The 20,596-nt window shown below is 38.5% G+C and overlaps 5 protein-coding genes across 13 annotated transcripts; 2 read left to right on the top strand and 3 right to left on the bottom strand.

Moving 5' to 3' along the window:
- Window positions 1–481: 481 nt before the first annotated feature.
- Window positions 482–1,468, bottom strand: LOC127243845 (zinc finger A20 and AN1 domain-containing stress-associated protein 5-like). Its single transcript, XM_051264047.1, has one exon. The coding sequence runs from the start codon at window positions 1,120–1,122 to the stop codon at window positions 688–690; it is 435 nt and encodes a 144-aa protein (XP_051120004.1). The 5' UTR covers window positions 1,123–1,468; the 3' UTR covers window positions 482–687.
- A 202-nt stretch (window positions 1,469–1,670) lies between these two features.
- LOC127243844 (uncharacterized) lies at window positions 1,671–4,928 on the bottom strand. 2 transcript variants are annotated; one of them, XM_051264046.1, is made up of 14 exons: window positions 4,566–4,916; window positions 3,995–4,106; window positions 3,791–3,903; window positions 3,565–3,687; window positions 3,308–3,480; window positions 3,115–3,190; window positions 2,936–3,022; window positions 2,728–2,808; window positions 2,615–2,647; window positions 2,480–2,533; window positions 2,363–2,404; window positions 2,193–2,271; window positions 2,034–2,104; window positions 1,671–1,957 (listed from the first exon to the last, which is right to left on the bottom strand). In XM_051264046.1, exons 1-14 carry the CDS (start codon window positions 4,728–4,730, stop codon window positions 1,853–1,855), a joined length of 1,314 nt encoding a protein of 437 aa, XP_051120003.1. In that variant the 5' UTR covers window positions 4,731–4,916; the 3' UTR covers window positions 1,671–1,852. The 2 variants fall into 2 exon arrangements, with proteins under 2 accessions (XP_051120003.1, XP_051120002.1); XM_051264045.1 differs by having other exon boundaries at window positions 2,363–2,533; window positions 4,566–4,928.
- A 333-nt stretch (window positions 4,929–5,261) lies between these two features.
- LOC127243843 (uncharacterized) lies at window positions 5,262–11,869 on the top strand. 8 transcript variants are annotated; one of them, XM_051264038.1, is made up of 7 exons: window positions 5,262–5,748; window positions 6,630–7,341; window positions 7,948–8,317; window positions 8,687–9,050; window positions 9,180–9,230; window positions 10,802–10,976; window positions 11,429–11,869. In XM_051264038.1, exons 1-4 carry the CDS (start codon window positions 5,490–5,492, stop codon window positions 8,738–8,740), a joined length of 1,395 nt encoding a protein of 464 aa, XP_051119995.1. In that variant the 5' UTR covers window positions 5,262–5,489; the 3' UTR covers window positions 8,741–9,050; window positions 9,180–9,230; window positions 10,802–10,976; window positions 11,429–11,869. The 8 variants fall into 8 exon arrangements, with proteins under 8 accessions (XP_051119995.1, XP_051119996.1, XP_051119997.1 ...); XM_051264039.1 differs by having other exon boundaries at window positions 10,799–10,976; XM_051264040.1 differs by having other exon boundaries at window positions 10,787–10,976.
- A 1,241-nt stretch (window positions 11,870–13,110) lies between these two features.
- On the top strand, window positions 13,111–14,191 carry LOC127243842 (uncharacterized). The gene has a single exon (XM_051264035.1). It carries the CDS (start codon window positions 13,211–13,213, stop codon window positions 13,970–13,972), a length of 762 nt encoding a protein of 253 aa, XP_051119992.1. The 5' UTR covers window positions 13,111–13,210; the 3' UTR covers window positions 13,973–14,191.
- Window positions 14,192–15,662: 1,471 nt separating this feature from the next.
- On the bottom strand, window positions 15,663–19,842 carry LOC127243841 (diphosphomevalonate decarboxylase MVD2, peroxisomal). The gene is made up of 10 exons (XM_051264034.1): window positions 19,492–19,842; window positions 18,752–18,950; window positions 18,503–18,566; window positions 17,855–17,918; window positions 17,694–17,774; window positions 17,244–17,330; window positions 16,948–17,105; window positions 16,800–16,848; window positions 16,169–16,293; window positions 15,663–16,083 (listed from the first exon to the last, which is right to left on the bottom strand). The coding sequence occupies exons 1-10, from the start codon at window positions 19,699–19,701 to the stop codon at window positions 15,861–15,863; spliced, it is 1,260 nt and encodes a 419-aa protein (XP_051119991.1). The 5' UTR covers window positions 19,702–19,842; the 3' UTR covers window positions 15,663–15,860.
- Between the last annotated feature and the right edge of the window lie 754 nt (window positions 19,843–20,596).

Here is a 20,596-nt window from a genome sequence, read left to right as displayed (position 1 = left end):
GTAGATTCCCATCAACAAGCCGGCAAAATGCGTATACAAGCTTACCTGTATTTGGTGACGAGTCGATGCATTATTGTTGTATGCGATAGCAAGACTGGGATGTGTCTCTCCTAAAATTTTTTTCACTACTTCACATGGCAAAGAATCAACCGATTCAAGATTTTAGGAGAAATTTCGAAATAACATATGAATAAATGTAAAACAAATGATATAAAAATTTATGGATATATTTTTTTAATTTCTTTCCAAAATATTCCTATTCTATATGTAAATCATATTTATTAAGATTGATATAATAAATTTATGTTACTATAATTACTATCGTATATAAAATTACATTTTAATCATTCCTTCAAATCCCATAAGTTAATTTCATTTTCAGCATTGTGCTGATTTACAAGCGAATTGATATATCTATCATATTAATGTATACTGATTTACAATATATCTATCATATTAATGTATATATGTATCTATGAACTACATCTACATTTATTCATAATAATTAATAAAATCAACCAAACATCTACATAATAAATTACATAAAATATTAATCACATGTCCAATTCCTACTTGAATCCACCGGCGAATCAGAACTGACCCGACCCAAACCCATTTCCAAACACACTAAAAACTAAATCATCCATCCATCCATCCAATCCCAACCGTCCCTGGCAATCCAACGGCTCAGATCTTGTCAAGCTTCTTACCTTTGACCACCGGATTGGCCCGGGCGATGGCCGCCCTCCCCGCCGCCTTGTAATCGAACCGGCAGCTGTGCTCCTCCGGGAACCGGTGGGACCCACAGAACGTGAACCCACATCGGCACGTGAATCCCACGAGCCCCACGCGCTTCCGGCACGCGCCGCAGCGGTTAGGGTTTACCGGAGCGTCGATCGATTTCAATTGCGATTGCGAATGGGCGGGAGGGGCAGCTGGCTCGTCGGGCGGCAGAGGAGACGGTGGCTCCGGCGAAAGGAGGGGGTCGCGGTGGCGGAGGGCGGCGTTGGGGAATTTGTCGCGGTAGCATTTGGAGCAGAGATTGTGGGTGGTGGGAGAGCCGAAGAAGCCGCAGTTGTTGGCGCAGGGGCGGTGGTGCCACCTCTGTTCTTCCTCCGCCATGGATGGGGATTATGTGATTGTGCTGCTGCTGTTGCTGCATTGAAATTGAGAGGAGGAGGAGGAGAGGATGGAGGATGGGGTTTTGTTGGGAAGAAAGAAAGAAAGAAGCAAAAGGAATTTTTTTGTGGTTAGTCAACAATGGCGGGAAACCCTTTACGTCATTTGAGGCTCCGAGATGAATCTGCTTTTCTCATTTTCCCTGTTAAACTCCTACTATTAATTATATTTCGTTTAGTACTCACTTTTTTTTCTAATTACTATTATTTTGTTATTTTCTATTTATATTATATTTTGTTATGGTAAATGAAGTAACAATAAAAATAGGAAGAGGTTCAGTGCAGAAGAAATAATTTCTAACATCTAGCTAAATAGATAAAAATTGAATTATCTAATTGAGTTTTAGCTATTGAGTATGAGGTGCTGAAACCGGGTCCATGCTGCAATAAATAATACTAGTAATTCATGTAACAATGCACTTTCAATTCCAAAAAAAACAGTAAATTACTTGAGTGTTAATTAAAGCTAATCAGAACCACTATTAGTACATAGAATGAGATTGATTTGTATTGGCTCAGGACAACCATACTTTCCAAGTATTATATACATACATATACCATATCTTTCCTCAATACATGTGCAATTGTTGGATCACAATATTAACTAACATATCCCTACGTTAGGCAGGAGGAAACATAAAAATCAAACGATTCATTCGTCAAAGCCAGCAAACTCACGATAACAGTGGCGTTTCGATGTCGTCGTCGTCGTTTTCATTGTTCTCCACAGTCTTATGGGCATTGAGGTTCAATGTCCACGCAAACCACAGAGAAATCACCTATGCAACACAACCAAACCACGTAAACAAATGCAGGCAAGCATGATCGACGTAAAGGTTCTATCCAACAACTTACCATGCTTATGGAAGCGAATATAATGCTGAAACCTTTGCAGTCGAAAGGAGCATTGTCCGACAGAAACCACGCTGTAATGGAAACACAACATGCACAAAACCATTCGATTTTCATTGTGATTTAAACAAAAAGCTTTTTAAAAAATGATAGCAAACTTACTCGTCAGTGGACTCATTGCTAGCGGTGAAAGAAGGCTTGCAATTGACTGCACCCCCGCTATGAAACCTTGCGCTTTCCCCTACGGCCCCAAGAAATTTAAATCATGAGGAACATGCTTCCATTTGTAACTTTTTGTATATATATATATATATATATATAGTTGCTTGTACCTGATCTGCGGAGTTTGAAGCCAGTGAAATCACTGCATATGTCTGCAATCGATCAAGCGTGCAGTAAGACAACAAACATGGAGTAAAGGAAATAAATGTTAAGGAATTACAACATACAGAAGGTTTCACAAGGATGTAGATGACACCAAAAGAAGCACTCAAATACGGCACCTGTGTAAGCATTTTAACTAATCAGAAGAGAAATATGCGTCCTCGCTTGTTTCGGATGTAAAATGCAAGCTATATACATACCCATGGTGCCCATGCCAACCCGTAGAGCAGTCCCTGTTCGAACAAATATTTTGTCAGCCATTGTTGAAAGAAGTTGTCAAAGCTAAAGGTTTGGATTTGTCAGAGAATCTTACATATGCTACTGAAGCTAGCAAGCCGGCGCAGAGGATCAGTTTCTCTCCGACTATCGGATTTAGTATGGGAAGTAGCAACATCTTGGAACACACAAGAATTAACGAGCATGAGATAAGACAAGAAAGGACGGCGTAACAGATTGAAACTTTATTGGAGTCGTATTAAGACAGCCTATGGATGAGTCCAGATGCACTGGTCAATTATTACCTGAGAGAAAATCGAGCCAACTCCTACCATCATCAGGATTTCGGATAACTGGTTTTTGTCGAAACCAAAGACTGACTTCAGATAGTACTGCAAGATTGTTGGATTAAGTTAAGAACAATTACCGAAAATTAGACAAAGGCGCAAAGATGTTTACGTGATGTTTAACATTAGAAACGTACAAGCAAAACACCGCTGATTCCGGACATCCCCAATTCATAGAAGAAGGAGATGAGCGAGATGCGGTTAAGAGTCGTGCTGAAGAGAAAATTACTATCATTTTAAACGGATGCTAACGGTAATTTAAAAAAAGCCGCAATATAAATGAAAACATGAAGTACAGATTAGCCTATGTGGAGCAGTATTTGCAATTACCTGTCAGTGACTACATTTACAGCAGTCCTCATTGAGTGATATCGTTCTTGGACGATTGTGATAGTCTTTTTGAAGAAAGGTATACGCTGGTTGGCCTTTTGTGCTGGCCTTCTTGTCTCAGTCAGAAACAGTGACATGTAAAGAGGGACAAAGATCAACAGAGCTATCGATACCTAGTATTGGTAAAAGACAGTGGTGAATACATGAAAGGTAATTGCAATTGCAAGTGTAAAAATCGTGTAACGAAATAAGGCTACCTCAAAAATGTAATCTTCTGGCAGAAACCGTGCAAGGATGTTTCCTACAACATGAGATGCAGAAAACAGGCCTGTGATCCAGCTAAAGGCGACAGCCCTCTTACTGTCTTCGACAACGTCTGCCTAATTAAAGGATGGTTAAAATAGTTAGTATATATATCGAGTCTCTGAATCATGGCAATGTGATGTTCGATTGTAAATTTGTAATGGCATTGAACAAACTTACAGCATATGCCACAGCAATGCAGAAAATGCTGCCCTGACTGATGATGTAAGAAACTGTCCGGAGAATGTAGTAAGCATACACAGAGCTTCTAGACTGGTTGATAGCGAGTAAAGCTGAAAAATGAAAATTACGTGATGTTAAGACAAAGTTCAAAATACATAACAAAATTTAGTCTGAGGATTGAAGGTGTCGAGAGAAGCATACTGAAAGGAACAATAGTTGTTGAGACAGTGAGAAGAAGCAACGGTTTACGCCCATAGTCGTCAGCCAACTGACCCAACAGTGGAAGGACTATCATCTTGAATATTCCCACAACCTTCGGATAAAAAACAATGTGAAAAACTTGATTGGTATATATCTTACAATTAAGTAGCTATTCAATAAGTTTAACCTCTGGTTAAACAAAATTTAACAGTGGTTTTCAACAGATCTTACTCAAGATAATCATTCAATAGATCATACTGTAACTTCTGGTTCAATATGAATGATCAAGCTAGAACTGCTGGACGAAGATCAAACTGCTATAAACAGACACAGCACAATGAAGTTCAAAAATGCTAAAAGGGCATATGATCCCTAAGCTTTGTGCAATAAAGTGATCAGACTAAAAGGAAGAATCCAAAATCAGGCATATACTGCAAACGAATGGTAAAAAAAACAAGTATTAAAGTAGAAGCACCCAAAATCCACATTACGAATAGGCCAAGACATTAACGATCAAAGCTTTCCAACGGCGAGGACAGCAGAAAACAGATAATTCGAGGAAGATACAAACCGTTTGCTGGACGCCATTGACGTAGATGGCCTGAGGGCAGGTCGTGTGGCCAGGGCAAAGAGCATTTGTTGTCACATCCACGAGGACCGACACAGTCATCTCCTCCGCAACCCAGTGGACGCATAACGGCAGCAGCAGGTGCACCAATGGCCGCAGAGTCTTCATTCCTTCTGCCTCGACCACTCGCGATTGTCGATACTCTCTGCACTCACGATCAAAAGGAAGTTGCGCAGTAATGGCTCCTCTCCTCCGTATCGGAATCCGCAGAGGGATTTATCGAAATGCGGAGTTGGGGGGTTGTTGGAGGTGAGGCAATTTCAGTCAACCGAAGATGTTGAAGTGCTTCGAGGGGTTGTACGTTCCGCTGACATGGTTGTGCTTTGCCAGCGGTGCAGGGTGCCGCCGTGCGGCACTGCGCTTTCGCGTGCCCGGCGTCGATGGGCGCGTGGCGAATCAGTGGCGGCCATTTCCTTACCAATTGTAAATATGAAGTCCCGGACTCCCAAAAAACTTGGGCCAGCAAAAGCCCAAGTTTATTTGGGCCTTCATACGGATGCTCCAGTTAAAAAAAAAAAGAGCTCCAGACAAGTCACGTGACGGGCACGTGACGTCCCCGGAGCGATGGCAGAAGGTACGAATAACGAAAGCACGCAAAACGACACAGGAAGGAAAGAAAAGATATAAAGAAATTAAAGAAAGAAATATAAAGCTCCATCAGTAGTCGTCAAACCCTATCTTCTCCGTCTTCGTCGACGCGCTCTCTCGCCTCCACCAACCCTAATCGAATTCGACTGAACGATATGCATTTCGAAGCTTTCTTCGAATCGGGGGCCTGCGGTCCCTCGATTTTTAGCTGAGTTCTCTCTAATTGGCAGGTTGTGGAATCAAGCAGTGATATTCCGCCGAGGTTATTCGAAAGCGTTCATGGAGGATTCCGCCGCCGCGGCGTCGTCAGCGGACGACGGACCGGAGTCTTGGGAGATTGCTGATGTCGACGCCAGCATGCGCCGACTCATGCTTACCTCCAGAAAGGATTCGAATAATAAGCAGGAAGAGACTGCTGAGGGTTCCGGTGTCAGTTCGGCCGTGGGGAAGGGCTCGAATGGACCGACGGAGGATTTGATTAACTCGGTGGATAACTTTCTGCGGGAAGCTATACAGAATCCTCGCGAGCGTGTCTCTGGTGAGTTTTCTTTCTAGTAATTTTCGCTTCTTTTGCCTTTTCGATATATTCTTGTCCAAGTTTGGGAATTTTATTTGAGTTTCATGTAAGTTGTGTTGTGTGTGTTTTTTTACTGCCATTTATGGATAGATTCTTGTTTTTATTAATTCTCTGGATACTGAAATCAGATTTTAAATTGGATATAAATACAAATGTAATTTTTCAAGAAAGTGTTATATTCATCTTGCTAGTTCAGTTTTTTGGAGAGAATCTGCAGTCTTGCAAGTATTATGTACTGTAGTAGAAATTTATGAATTCAAATAACCCAAGAATTGAAGTGGATTTTGAACAAGAAAGTGAAGTTATCATCTTTGTGCAATTCAACATTAGATATTTATAATTAGTTTATCAGATTTTCCTGATTGCACAGAGCAATGAAATTCAACTACTGTGAGAAGTCTAAATTCCTAATCAATTGCGGGGAAGAAGTAAAGAGGATTATCCTTTTCATATGTCTTCCTGATTTCTTCTGAATAAGTGATCAAATGGAAGATTTCCATTGATGAACACATCCTCAAGTGTTTGAATTTTGAAATACTTTGAAATTCAACTCTATTATCATCTGTGGCTGAATATGGGAACTGAGAAGCCAACAGGAAGACTGATTCTTGTTTTCAATTTAAATAGAGGCTAAGCCCTAGGAACAATGGTATTTTATACTTGTTTTCTTTTCTGTTAAAGATTGTTCATATTGCATTTCTATGGGCGATTGTAAAACTTATACTCCAATTGGTAGTGCTACCTTGCTCATGATTAATCCATACTTGTCTCTATAATATTGATTTTGGTTGTACGTTTCTAGCATTGTATTGTTTTTTTATAATGGTATTTCAATGGTCCAGTTTTGCGGATGGAGCAGGAGGTGGAGAAGTTCATCCGGGATCCAACTAGAGAGCAAATGGAGTTTCAACAGCTTCCGACTTCTTACTTACGCTTGGCTGCACATCGTGTAGCACAACACTACTCACTGCAGTCAATGGTTTTATTGGATAATAGCTTACCTGATGGCTCTGGATCCAGAATCATTGTTCGCAAAACTTCTAATATCCGGCGTCCTTTGCTTCGACTTGCCGAAATTCCTGTAAATTTACCCACCGAAGAGAGTGGTTCTGTCAAGGTTGCTATTAAGCAGAGGCCACAAAAGGCATCACATAGTAGTGGCAACTCAAATTTGCAATCGGCAAAATCGAATAGTTCCAAAAGCGTGGAGGAAAGGAAGGAGGAATATAATAAGGCCCGAGCACGGATTTTTAGCTCCAGCAGTTCTAGTGGAACCTCCAGTGGTAAGCTAGAAAGCAATCCAAGAATTCAGGATACTTTTCAACAAGGTTCGCTCGCAAGAACAAAGACGGAAGAGAGAAATTTTCAAGTTGATGAATCCGATGTGATGATTAGCAGAAGTTTATCCGACTCTTCTGCATCAAATAGAAGAGGGCCTAGAAATAGGACAGATAAGGAGCCCATTGGCAGAACAAAGACAAATAATAGGGTGGCTATCTTCCGAGATCGTGAGGTTGATCGGAAAGATCCAGACTATAATAGGAGCTATGACAGGTACGTTCTTATCTATGCTAAATCCTTCAGATTTAGATAATTTTACTTCTAGGTGATGTTGAATCATGGATTTCATATTTTTCGCATATGTGCTTGTCATCTATTCTGTCGGTCATGTACTTGGGAATTTTCTTCTACGTACACCCATTGTTGGAGAAATATATGATATAACTTGAAGTAGCCTATCTTTCAATTGTTGTAAGCTTCTAGGAGATATAGTCATTTAACTTGCTATTAGAGGTTGTGTCGCGCACTCATGTATTGAAGTGTTTCATGTGCTAGATATAAATAAACATGACATAATATTTATGTAGGAATAAATATTCATAAATATAAATACATCATCCTTATGATCACTTAACAAGTACCTTACTGCAAGCGTTGTTTTATTTTGCTAACCAGTCTTTCAATTTTCTGTGGTACTAAATATAAATCATCAAACCCATTGATCATACGATATTAGTTCCCAAAAAATGAAAGATAAAAATAAAATCAGCCCTTTCGGAAGGCATACTTAATTTGAAGTGTGACATTTAAGGCTACTCACTAGGCATTTTAGACAATCCATTTTGGTCTAGTATTATAATGTCTTATCTTTTGTTGTAGATATGTGCAGAGGTTTGACCCTGGTTTTGGATTTACTGGAGGTCCGTATGCTGTTCAGCCTATGTATGCACCTGCAATAAACTACAACACGGAGTTCCCACAGCTTGGATCAAACCACAGGCTCCAAATTTCTTCTGAGCATCAGCCTCGACCTGTTCCCCAGCAACTACCTGGGCCATGGGTTCCTCCATCTGCTCCTGCCGGGATTGGGTATGGTCCTGCTGATGCCATGTTGTCTCCATTTAGTTCTGGTCATGTCAATGCACATCCCAACCCTGCTCTGTACCTACACTCTCCTCAGTACCCCACACAGAGACCTGGACTGCCGTATATTCGTCCTCTTGAACCTATTCACCAGCCCTTTTCACAGGTATGCTAATGATTTAAATTTTGAAAGTTGTATAATATCTTTCTCATGATCTCAAAAGGTTCACATACCCTATCAGATAATAATGATTATGCCCACAGAATTAGATGACTTGCATCTATTTGTAAAATTTTGAGGGATAAACTCGCAAAAGTTGCCATTATGTCAAGTTTGGAACCTACCCGTGGTGTTTAGCTCTTGGTCGATTTGTAGTATGTTATAGAATATAGGTCCTTGGAAAGTTGTTTATGGCTAGCAAGTGTGGAACCTTTGTTAGGATGCTATCACTATTCACTAATGCATTTCTTTAGCAACATAGGTTTCATTAAGAATCCCATAATTTAACTGTCCTTTGCTTCTCTCTCTTTTCAGCCACATCAGCAGCAGCATCCTGATGCAAGTTTCGGACTAGCCCGGCCCCGGTGAGGGGCCTGGACCATGCCTGCACCCTGGTAGGAAATAACTGGCCTCGATCTGACCTTAGCAGCAGCATATATGGCCATTACTGACCAGGGTGCAGGCAAAATGAACTGGGACCTGCTGGGTAATGGCATCTGATCTTGCACTGGATGCTTGTAATCTTTCCGGCCGGTCCCAGTTCAACATAGCTCTGTGTTCAACAGGGCTTGTAAAACAGTGGCACTGGACATGTTTAGTACTTTGTCAGTGCCCATGATGACGATGAAGAAATCGGAGAAGGCGGAGCTTTCATATTTGTGGTCCATGTTTGGCACAGGTATCTTCCAACACCATTTGTGGTTTCTGATTCTGTTAGAATTAGATATGAACGCATGGCCATTATCATTTATTAGGTTTGCTCATTTTTGTTTGTTTTTTGTTTTTTTTTTTTCTTTTTTTATCACAGCACTGGTTCATATCTTGTGGAGTTGAAATATGGCTCTCATTTGACTACACGGTTGGTCTCTGATCTGATTATCGGTGCTATGATGCTAACTTGGGCTTTTGTTTAGAACTCTGGTTGTAACTCGTTTAATGTTTGTCTTAGTTGCTTAAATAACAAGATGAATTACTACAGTTAGTTCTAAGAGCTATACTGCCTTTGATCAATGAATCTTGTCAAATCTTTGTGCTTGTTTTCCCGAAACATTCGACTGGTGCGTATACCCTCTATGCTGATGTTTGTGGGAGCTTAAGTTATTATATGGGAGGTAAAACCTCATCCTGACTTATTTTAAATTTTGTGTGCTACTCTGTTGGCTAAAGAGACAAAAATATGCATATTCTCTAACAAATGCATAGGTCTAAGATGTTTATAAGCTCAACATATGATATATAGATTAAAAGACAAGCGATGTTTGCTACCTCAGTTTTGCTTAATGTAGTATATTTTATATGGAGTTATATATACATATATATATATATATGTGTGTGTGTGTGTGTGTATGTGCCTGCATGCATGTGCTTTCTACTAAATATATACGTGCTAAAAATTATATAGTAGCGTTATATGTGCCTTTCAAATTGTTTCTGCATGCTTCTACGTCTGAATTCTCTAGAGATAATCTTCAATTACACTAGCATAGGCATGTTGAAATTGTATCTCTACATCTGGTGCATTTGCAAATTCCCTTCGCACATGTTATTGGAAAGTTCAATAGGTATGTAAAGATGTATTTTAAACCATCGTTACATCTAAACGCTCTGGATATCATCGTCAAATGTTCTAGTTAAAAAATCACATAGTTGTGCTATATGTGTTTGGAAGTCTTGCTACATCACAAATATGTGTTAAAAAGAGTGTTGAGAGATGTGTTTGAAAACATCACTCTGAAGATTTCCTCACATATACATGTTAAAAAATTTCCATAAACATGCTTAAGTCTTAACACATGTGTAAAAGATCTTATTCACATTCGGGGTATCCAGAGATTCTCCTCAAATAGACATGTAATAGATTTTATTTCTACATTCGGAGAAGGTGAAATGTTTCATAGTGTGTTGAAACTTAAATATAGGTATGAAATCAAAGATTCTCTCAAATAGGGCAACTTTTCTAGCTGCTACTGAAACCAATGCCAACAAAAAACAAAAAGTTATCTGATCTTTCTAATAAATAATGGAAACAAACTTATTTGATATTGCTGATTAATGCATTGGGGAACAGAGAGACTAGGACAATGTTACATCCTTGTGGAATTCATGAAGTCCAAATGTTCATTAGAGGGAGGGCATGTTTGAATTCATATTAGAGTAGCAAGCAAGAGCATGCACTGCAACAACCTTCTTGCCTTTGTTTTTTATATCCCTACACATGTTTGAGGAGACATTATTTATCTGTTTCATATACTAAGTCAGTCTTCCTATGCACACTTAACGTTCCCTTAGCTTCAATTCTCTTGTGTCCCCTTGAATAAAACCTTAAAATCAGTAAAGCTATTTCACATGCTATCTAAGGCATGGGTGGTGTTTTGAGATGATGTACCACACATACACATGTTAAAGCAATTCTAGATATCTTTTTAGCAGGAGCTAAGGAAAGGGCCGAGGCTTTACAGTTTATGGCCGTGGTGCCCTTTCTCGTGCCCCCACGACTGTATGTGTTGGTACACAAGTTGTATAAATTCAGGCCGATGGTTCTAACAGTTTCACATGGTTTCCTCACTTGTGGGATTTCCTGCGTTTGAGTAGCTTGTGTAAACAGGTTTGATTTCTACTTCCAACCTCCTGTTCATTACACATGCCCACACACGTGCACATAAACACATTGTGCAACCTCATTGGTACACCAAACATGGTGTATGTAGTATTTTTGTTCCTATAGCTGCATTTAATTCTGTTTTCTTTAATACTATTGAATTCAGTTTGAACCGATCCGTCACCTTGCTATATGTAAGCATTGACATGAATTGGGTTCAAACTAAATTTCAATATACAATTGTGGAAGAAAGTTTAACATAGTTGAATTATGTTAAATTACCACACTGAACAGGAGAAAGCGAATTAAATTTTGCAAGATTGCGAGGCATATGTTTCCAATAAAGAAACAAACGCAGTGGGGCTTGCATGCATATGGTTTCACAGCACAAACATTCCAGTATATTTTTAACTAACCTTGAATGCAGTAGGTTCACCTCACTCCTGTTTATTTTTCAGATCTTGGAGATGGAGAAGCAGAACACGGACCTGTTCCTGGCCAACTGTGTGATGATTTGTGAGAATGAAAGGCTGCGCAGGGAAGCCGAGCGTCTCAATAAGGAGAACCAGGCGTTGCTGTCACAGTTGAAGCAGAGATTTTCAGGTGAACAAAAATCTGAAACCCGTGCCAGCACCAGCAGCAGCGCAGGCAGAGGCGCGGGAATCAGATTGATGACGGGTGACCAGAAGTGAGATTACTCAGTTCTCCAGGAGAGTTAATGTAGAATGACCATGAGCCATAAGCCATCCCTACTTCCATTAATGCATACTCCTTTAACTAAAATACTCGATTATAACAAAAATCATCAGTTGTATGATGTTATATGGATGAGGAATAAAATTCTATGAACTAGTTTATGGCCCTACTATTTGTTCCAGTGGTGTCTTTTATTGTTGGTTCTGAATTATAGCTATTACTTTTTGTCTTTGTAAAGAAAAAGTATTAATTTGAGAGCATTGTAGATTTGGACCAACCTTGAACACAATCACAATAGGAAGGCGATCTACGACATGAGACTAGAATCACCTTTCTATTAGCGAGTTAAACTGGAAATTACATAACTAAGTTAAATTTGAAAATGCATAATTGAAATTTTACACTAAGTTACAATATAATAAATACAAAATATAATATAGATTAGATTAAATTAAAATCAAATGACTAATGGGCTCTCTAGCTATATCTTGAAGCAAGGCTAAACTTTTAACTTGATTTTGTTGTCTTAAAGAAATTAGGGGGATTTGATTGAGGGAAGTAATATATAGAGGCTTTATTTTATTGTATCTTTGCATGGCTTTACTAAAGCCTGCGTGTATGTGGGAGGGAGCCTTTTAACCTTTTATGTCATTTTTGGTTTCAAATTCAAGGTTGATTTGAGTTGCTATTGGATTATCATTTTTATCTAAAGGTATTTCAATTTTAATATTAAAAAATATTGCCTTTTAACTTCTGTATCAACCACAAAGTTGGAAGTATACGTAATCTAACTGTATATGAGTTGATATTTACACATCTTTAACTTATCATACCTAATTTTATAATTCATCTGATCTAGGAAACAGTTGTACAGCTCTGTAAACTTTAAATGAATCCATGGAGAGCATGATCGTTAAATCAAAATTCCAATAATGTATCTTCAGTAAAGTTGAAACAAAATGCATAGAACACAAAATGAAATCAATTCGCGCAAACTACTTCACCGAATTTTCCTTCGATATCCATAGAACGAGTATCCAGCAGCATTCTCAACTTGCTTAGATATCCATAAGATAGCGAGCGACGCATTGCCTCGACTCACTCTACAGTTAGAAGTCCGAGCATCACACCACCAAACTGAAATGAAAATAATGAACATACGAATAGCGGATACATTCTGAGAAGTAGCGAACCTTCTGCGGTGGCACGGCCTCCTCCACCGAGCGAAATATATATTGAAAACCGCGCTCCGGCAAGCATTTACACTGAAACTGAATTTTGTTGGAGTGATGATCGCACAAACGCGCACACATATATATAGCCCTGGTTAATTTCCAAATTGCCCTCCAACTATACGCCTCTATCAATCTGCCCCCTAAAATAACTTCACTCAATTTACCTCCAAGTCCTCTATTTATTACCTTATCTCAAAAGGTCCCTAACATTTTCCTCCTATTTAGATTCACTGGAAAAGCTCCGATGAAACGATTTCTTTCGCACCAAGAAAAAGCTGAATAATCGAACGATCAGATCTCCTCCGATCCATGGCGAAGGAATTCAATGTGCCGCCGGTGGTTTTCCCGTCCAGCGGCAACCCCGCAGCCCCATCTGCTGGTCCACAGCAGCGCCGACTGCCGACGGCGCCGTTCCAACCGCCGAGATCCTCAAACCCCGGCCTCCCCTTCCTCTCGTTCGACGTGAACTCCGCCGCCGCATCCACCTCCTTCTCGGCTGCGCCGCAGTTCCCTCCCAACATCGGCGGAGGCGGTGGGGGAGTCGGGTTTGATGACGAGCCGCCGCTCCTCGAGGAGCTTGGAATCAACACCAAGCAAATCTACCAGAAGACGCTCTCGATTCTCAATCCTTTCCGCCTCAATCACCACCTCCACGAGGACGCGGATCTCTCCGGGCCGTTCCTGTTCCTGATGGCGTTCGGATTGTTCCAGCTCCTCGCCGGTAAATTGCACTTCGGAATCATCCTCGGATGGGTGACAATGGCGTCAATTTTCCTCTATGTGGTGTTCAACATGCTCGCCGGAAAAAATGGGAATTTAGATATGTACAAGTGTCTCAGCCTGATTGGCTACTGTATGCTTCCGATTGTGATGTTATCGGCGATTTCGCTGTTCGTGCCGCAGGGCGGGATGGTGATCATGGTAGTGACAGGGATATTTGTGATCTGGTCGACACGTGTCTGCACTGGATTGGTGGTGGAGCTAGCGAGCTGTGGCGATGAACACAGGGGCCTAATCACGTATGCTTGCTTCTTGATTTACATGCTTTTCTCACTGCTAGTGATTTTCTAGTGGAGCAAGAGCAACACCATTACACTAGGTTTGAGTTACATTTTGATTTATAATAGTTTTTTGAGCTTAGCTTGGATTTATTGAACTGTTGTTTTATTTTTTTTTCTTTTTATGTTTGTGGGTTTTTACAATTGTGAGGATTCTTAGTGGGATAGAGATATGATCATAATTTTGTTGTGGAATTAATGTGATTCATAATGGAATGAGGAATTTAGTCAATTTGTGATGAGCAAGTCATTTCTTGAATAGGGATGTTAATGGACTGAATTGTGTGTCCATTTAGTTTGAAATGTGTCTCCTTGACAGGTGAAGGGATTGGTATGATGGTGTCGGGGAGTTTGTCGGATATTTGATTGAGTTGAATCAATTTGCGATGACTGGTTAGAGGTCTTTAATATGACATTCGTGGTATGGGATTATGAAATTGTTTTGTGTTGAATGTGCATGGTGAAAGATTGAAAAATATTTGAGTTTGATGACAAACTCAATTTGAACACCTGATTTAATCTTCTTTCACAATTTCCGGGATTCACATGAACTGAAAAATGTTTTCTTTCATGCTACAAGTCCATTTTTGCACCAATTGTTCTAAGAGAATGTTTGTTATTTAAATTCTTTAAGTAAACTGAATTCAGCTTACTAACTATGGGCTGCCGTAAATCCAATAATGCGTTTATGGATAGGTGAAGGGTGTAAATTTATCAAGTGAAGCAGGGAGATTAAACCGAGTTTAAATTAATTTTATTATTATGGACATTTATCTTGAATATAGCCAATAATGGATTGACATAATGTTAAATGAGCGTGCTGCTTGATATGTTAAGTGATTGATGCAATTACATAGAGGATCGGGTGAGATTTAATGCTTTCAATTAATATGTGATGATGGGATGATGTTTCGGAAATAGTTGTTAATGGAATGAAATTGCTTATCTTTTACTGTTAGTTGCATGCGGTTCTCGATATGTGAAGTCACCAGGTATTGAATAGCTGGTGAGATTTAGTGAAATCTAGTGAAATCCACCCATTCCGTGCCATCCGAATGATCACTATAACCGGAATGTTATTTTCGAGTACAGCTTTTACTATCAAAATCTGTGGTTTTTACATGGAGAAGCCTTTGGGAGTTGCTACTATTTAATGAATTTGTGATTACGAACTGTCGAGCACTTGTGGTTCTTAACTGAGTGACTGGAATAGTTGTATGGTACTGACAGAAGATGTCTTTGAAACTGCTTATCGTTGAAATGAAAATGTGTTTTCCTTTTTTTTGTTCGATGTTGGATCTTGAACTCGCGAAGGAGTGATTCGAGTTGTGTTGAGAAGCTCAAATGATTCGCTACCTCGCTATATGTTATATATTGTTGAGAAGAATGTGTCCAGTTAGCAACAATATATTGAACATTTTGATCCTAGTTGTCATTTTGGTCATTTTCTACTTAGAAACTGATAGCATACTTGGAATTTTTCAAATTTTCAAGAGTTCAGCATTGAAGATAAACTATTGAAGTCATCCAATTAAGGGATAGTTTCTTTCTTGTACAGTACATTCAAGAACTTTTGAATATCCTTTGTTTGATGATACTTATTTCAGTGATTTTTATTTGAGTTTTATATATTTATGCAATGATTCAATGGCCAGAGCATGTAAGAAAGTAACTGGTGCTGAATTATAAACTGAATAATTCAGTAAAACTAAAACCCACATTTGAACATAGGTTTAAATTAGAAAAAGTATGACATCTTATTTTTTAAAGTATGGGAACTAAAAAACCACAAGTCAATAGACATGAAAAAGCACAAACACCATAAAGCCACAAAACTTGAATAAGCCTCAAGGACCATACAATTCCACACATCAAAGCTACATGGTACCTTGGTTTTCTCTTCACTTGGGAAACCCGGTTTCGGGGTTGATAAGGGATTGGCTTTCGTCTGTTAATACTGCCGGGCCTCTTCCAGGCCTCGTGCAGATGAAATAACTGACCTCTCCCTTGTACCTTTGGCTCGAACTATTCTCTTTAACTTCTGGGGGTGGAGCTAAACCATCAATGTCTTTAATTCCCTGGATGCCGGCATCTTTCAATATTGTCTTGTCTCCGATGACGTAACTGTTGAGGAGAAATATGATCAATCATCTGATGTTGAAAGTATATGCAAGAAAACATTTCATTGAATCTTATCCCCCAAAACTACCTGTTCAAATCAGTGTCTGATTGAGGGGGGAAGTAAAAGAGCAGCCTCTTAAGCAGGTCAGCAGCGGTGCTTCTGTTATGCGAAATTAGTACTGCATTTGGGCCGGCATCGAAGGTATAGGCAACCTGTGAAGTATATTTTGTAAACATACCATAAGTGAGTTGGAGATTATTTGCAAATTACTATTTCTACTCCTAACCACAAATGGAAAAGAAAAGGGAGAAGCAGTTCTCAATGAAAAAAATTCTCCTCGCATCGGCTGCTGCTCTGTTTTAATTTTTAACAACTGAATTACTACTAGAATAGTCTATATTTCGTGAATATCATTTCAATTGTAATTGTGGCTAAACATATTTCTTGACATAGAGATTAATAATGAAGCACTTTGTTTCTTGATTATTTCAAGGTTTCAACCACTGCTACCACTTCTAATGTTAAGTTCTTATTCTGATTTTAACTAGAAATGACAATTAGAAGCTTTTGCAAACTGTAGGGCTCACAATATTACTTGGTTAAAACAGGTGAATTATACTATGATAAAAACAAAGGAAACAATCTATGATTTTCTTGATTCATATGATGTGTGGTCACGTATACCATTTAAGAAGCAAAAAGTATAAGAGAAAAGAACCTGAGGAGTTCCTTCATGACGATTCCATTTCTCAACACAGCTGATAATCCTGAAACATTGATGTCTTCATATTAATAACTAACAAAGAATAAGATGCTAATCGATAAAAATATGGAGGGGAAGAGTAAGTTTAACAAAAGATGCTTGCCTATGAGATGTATCATTCATGTAAGAAATAGGCGGTGAGGTATCAAGACAAACAGCATGAAACTGATTACTGTCCGCACATGCCAGCCGGGCAAATGATGGAAAATCACGCTTTTGTATCGCTTCCTCCATCTCTATTACTCGTTTTGGTACTACTTCCTATGAAATTTCAATTGCACACAACAATCCAAGATAATTAAGCATACCGGTCAGGCTTAAAGTTATCACAATGACAAATACCGACATCTAATGAGATGCGAAATGCCCACAAAATCGTAACACAGGTTTAAAATATACCTTTGCTCTATATTTGATAAGTGCACTGGTTTCAACGGAATCACGCATCCCAGAGGTACTACTGGTCTCCTTCTGTCGCGAGCTTACCTGAGAAGAAAATAGGGCATGGCAGGCATTAACCAATAGAAAAGTATTTGCTTCATTAATTATTTTTTTCAATTAAGGTAAAAATATCCACAGTTTAAACCTTTTCAACTGATATATTAATGCAACTATCATGAAAATAGGGACTACCTTACAAGAAAGACATGGCAGTAACTAATATACTAGAAGTATAGAGAGCTATTACAATATTTAGAAATCTGTAAATGTAAAATTTGAGTGAGCAAAGCAAGAAGGGATATTTTTTCATTGTTTATCTTTTCTAGTTGAATACAAATGCTCACACACAATATATCTTCCATATATTAAGTTTATATATATATATATATATGAAAGATGGATGCTCACCACTGCAATGATGATAACAAGATCATCCCAGTGCTTTTCATCTGCAAGTTGGACAGCAATGCTGTCACTGCCATTTTCCTCCTTCAGTCATAAAGACAAGAAAATTATTCACAATATTTTCAAAATATACGAGTATGATGCATTCTCCAGAACAAACATACTTTTCCCATAACCCACTTGACGAATCCACCAAACAGGCTGCGGCATGCACTCCCTGAGCCTTGCCTAAATAAAATGCACAGATAAATTGTTTACTATTTATACTGAACATTTGTAGGTGTATTTCTAAACATCTAAAAAAAATTCAGAACACCCAAATCCACTGAATGGCATTTCCATACATAACATTTCATCTTCATACATAAATAAAAAAATAAAAAAAAAAAAAAAAAAAAAAACTAGCAATTTAACAATAATTCAACCACTAGCCCATATTCACAATCAAATTCAAATCGAAATTTATTTATGCTTATATACCTCTTTAACCTAACACCTAAACATCACTCTCAAGTCTCATCCTTCATCAATATTTCAATCACTATATATACAAGATACTTCATATAATATAGTATACACTAAAAAAACACCATTCATTGTTAGTTAAGGCAACAAAAACAAATGACAAAATTATCTAGAGCCACATCTAGACATTAATGAGAACCTAAGAGAAATTATTGCAAATAATAGTTTTCAAGGGGAACAAGACATAAATATTTATGGGGTTCTATGTAGTTTCATTTTTCAGATATGTAAAAAGCGTCTCAGACCAATGATCTTTGAATAATGTGAATTAGTGGATGTATAATTACCTTGCAATAGCAGACAGTTGACTGTGGTCTTCTTTCACATTCATTAGCTTAGCCAATGAGAAGACTGTAAAACAAACCACAGTGTAAATGTTGCATGCAGAAACATGTATTCACAGAACATTGCAACCCTAAATCTAGCACATAAAGCTCTGGTTTCCATTATCCCATAATTTGGACAACATTGGAAAGAAGAAAGCAACATCCCATAATATCTTAATCAATTTCTTTTGGGGGGAAATTTGAAATTACCCAGGCATGCCAAGCCCGCAGCTGATGACGCCAATCCGGCAGCAGTAGGAAAATTGTTATAGGAAACAATATGTACATGCAGTTTCTCCCAGTCCTCTTTTGCAATCTTAATGCCCTTCTCCTTGTCCTCGACATCACTAGCACGTGACCGAATTTCTCTCAAGCAATTCTGAAATCTGCTTCCAGAAAGAGAGACCTCCTGAGCAAAAAATATTTGATAGGCAAACAAATGCGTCAGAATCTTTGATGCAAGATAGTTTCATTTTTGAGATTTCCATTCTACCAACAAAATTTAGAAGATAAAATTGAAATTTAATGAAATAGATCCAGGGATAAACAACAATAGAGTAATTTGAACTTTGAAATATCTCTTAATGTGCTGTTCTAAAAGTATAATCAAGAAACAGACTATCCAAAAGACTCTCATACTGCCATTAATGATTACACAACATATTTATCTACCAATGGACCTGAATGTGTATTGCTTTCTAAAAATCTAAACATAAAAAATGGAGGATTTTGAGTCGCCTGTGAAAGAGAAGTGAAGAGAGTACAATAACTTCACATGTTCGTGCACAGTCAAGCTCCTAGTTGAACTACTAAGGGTTTTAATCAATGAATCGCTTTCAATCCAAATATTGAAGAGTTTCTTCACGTCTCAAATCAGCATCAATGTAAACTCCAAATCAAATTGAAGAACAAATTTAACTGGCATGGATCGATAAATCAACCAAGCGTACCTTGCCGTTGAGCCAAATACGATCGTGAGTGAAAGCGGGGCTAACTGCGACGGAGGTGGTGGTGCAGAGGTGATCGGGGTCGAGAGTGACGCTAATGCTGTCGTTAATGGGAAGAATCCTGTCCTCGTCGCGCTTCCCCCAGTACTTGATGACGGCGATGTTGGTCGGCGTCTGCGCCGTCACGGAGAGCACCCATTTCTCAGCCGCCATCCGCCGGCGTGGATCGGATCGGATCTGAGCAGAGCAGAGGGGATCGGGGGATCAAAGGGAATAGGGAATGCGGAACACGTGATAGGAGGAGAGAACGAGGAGTGGAGTGATGACTACTTATTATTATTATAGCTACGCCACCATTGTTGAATGTTGAATCCACTTCCGCCATTTTTTGGTATATATCATCATATCATATTGATTATTATTCAATAAATAAATAAATTCATTATTATTAAATTTGTTGTACAATTCATATGATCATATGAATAGGGTTTGTTTTTGATGAAGTTTAAAATTAATTTAAAATAATTACAGTAAGTATTGCAGGAAACAAACACGATGGAATTTGTGGACCCCGCGATGTTTCTGTATTACATCTACGACTACCAACAAAGTAAGGAATAATTACTCATCGAACAATAATTAATTAATTCCTCCCCAGCCAGCGAATTTGACCAATACCGAAATATGCATGTGCATTAGTGAAGTGATCAAACAACTTCTCTAATTCCTACCAAAATTGAAAAGGAAAAGTCGCACGAAATAACGATTTTACCTTTTAAGTGGTCCAAATAAATCAACTACTCACATTTCTTGACTGCAACAATTAATATTCAATTCCTTGTATAAAATAAATGGTGAATAACAACAAAAGTGTTTTTGTTGTTTTTTGGCCTTAGGCTTCAAACTTGTTAGCAGACTTCATAGTCCATAAGATAAGACATTTGTTATCAAGATTAATAACAAAAAAAAAAACATAATGGATTGCAGTGGTGGAAGCTTAAGTCTGAATTTACCAGTACCCTTTGATTATTTATTTTCCATGTTCAAAAATAAAAAAAAAAAAAATGTAGTTAGTGGAGCTCTAATAACAAGTCAAGTTGAAATTGAG

The sequence above is a fragment of the Andrographis paniculata genome, unplaced genomic scaffold (genome assembly GCF_009805555.1).
Source record: "Andrographis paniculata isolate CXL003 unplaced genomic scaffold, ASM980555v1 Contig98END, whole genome shotgun sequence".
NCBI lineage: Eukaryota > Viridiplantae > Streptophyta > Magnoliopsida > Lamiales > Acanthaceae > Andrographis > Andrographis paniculata.
Note: the sequence above shows the minus strand (reverse complement) of the source record. Positions and strands in the feature narration are given on the sequence as shown.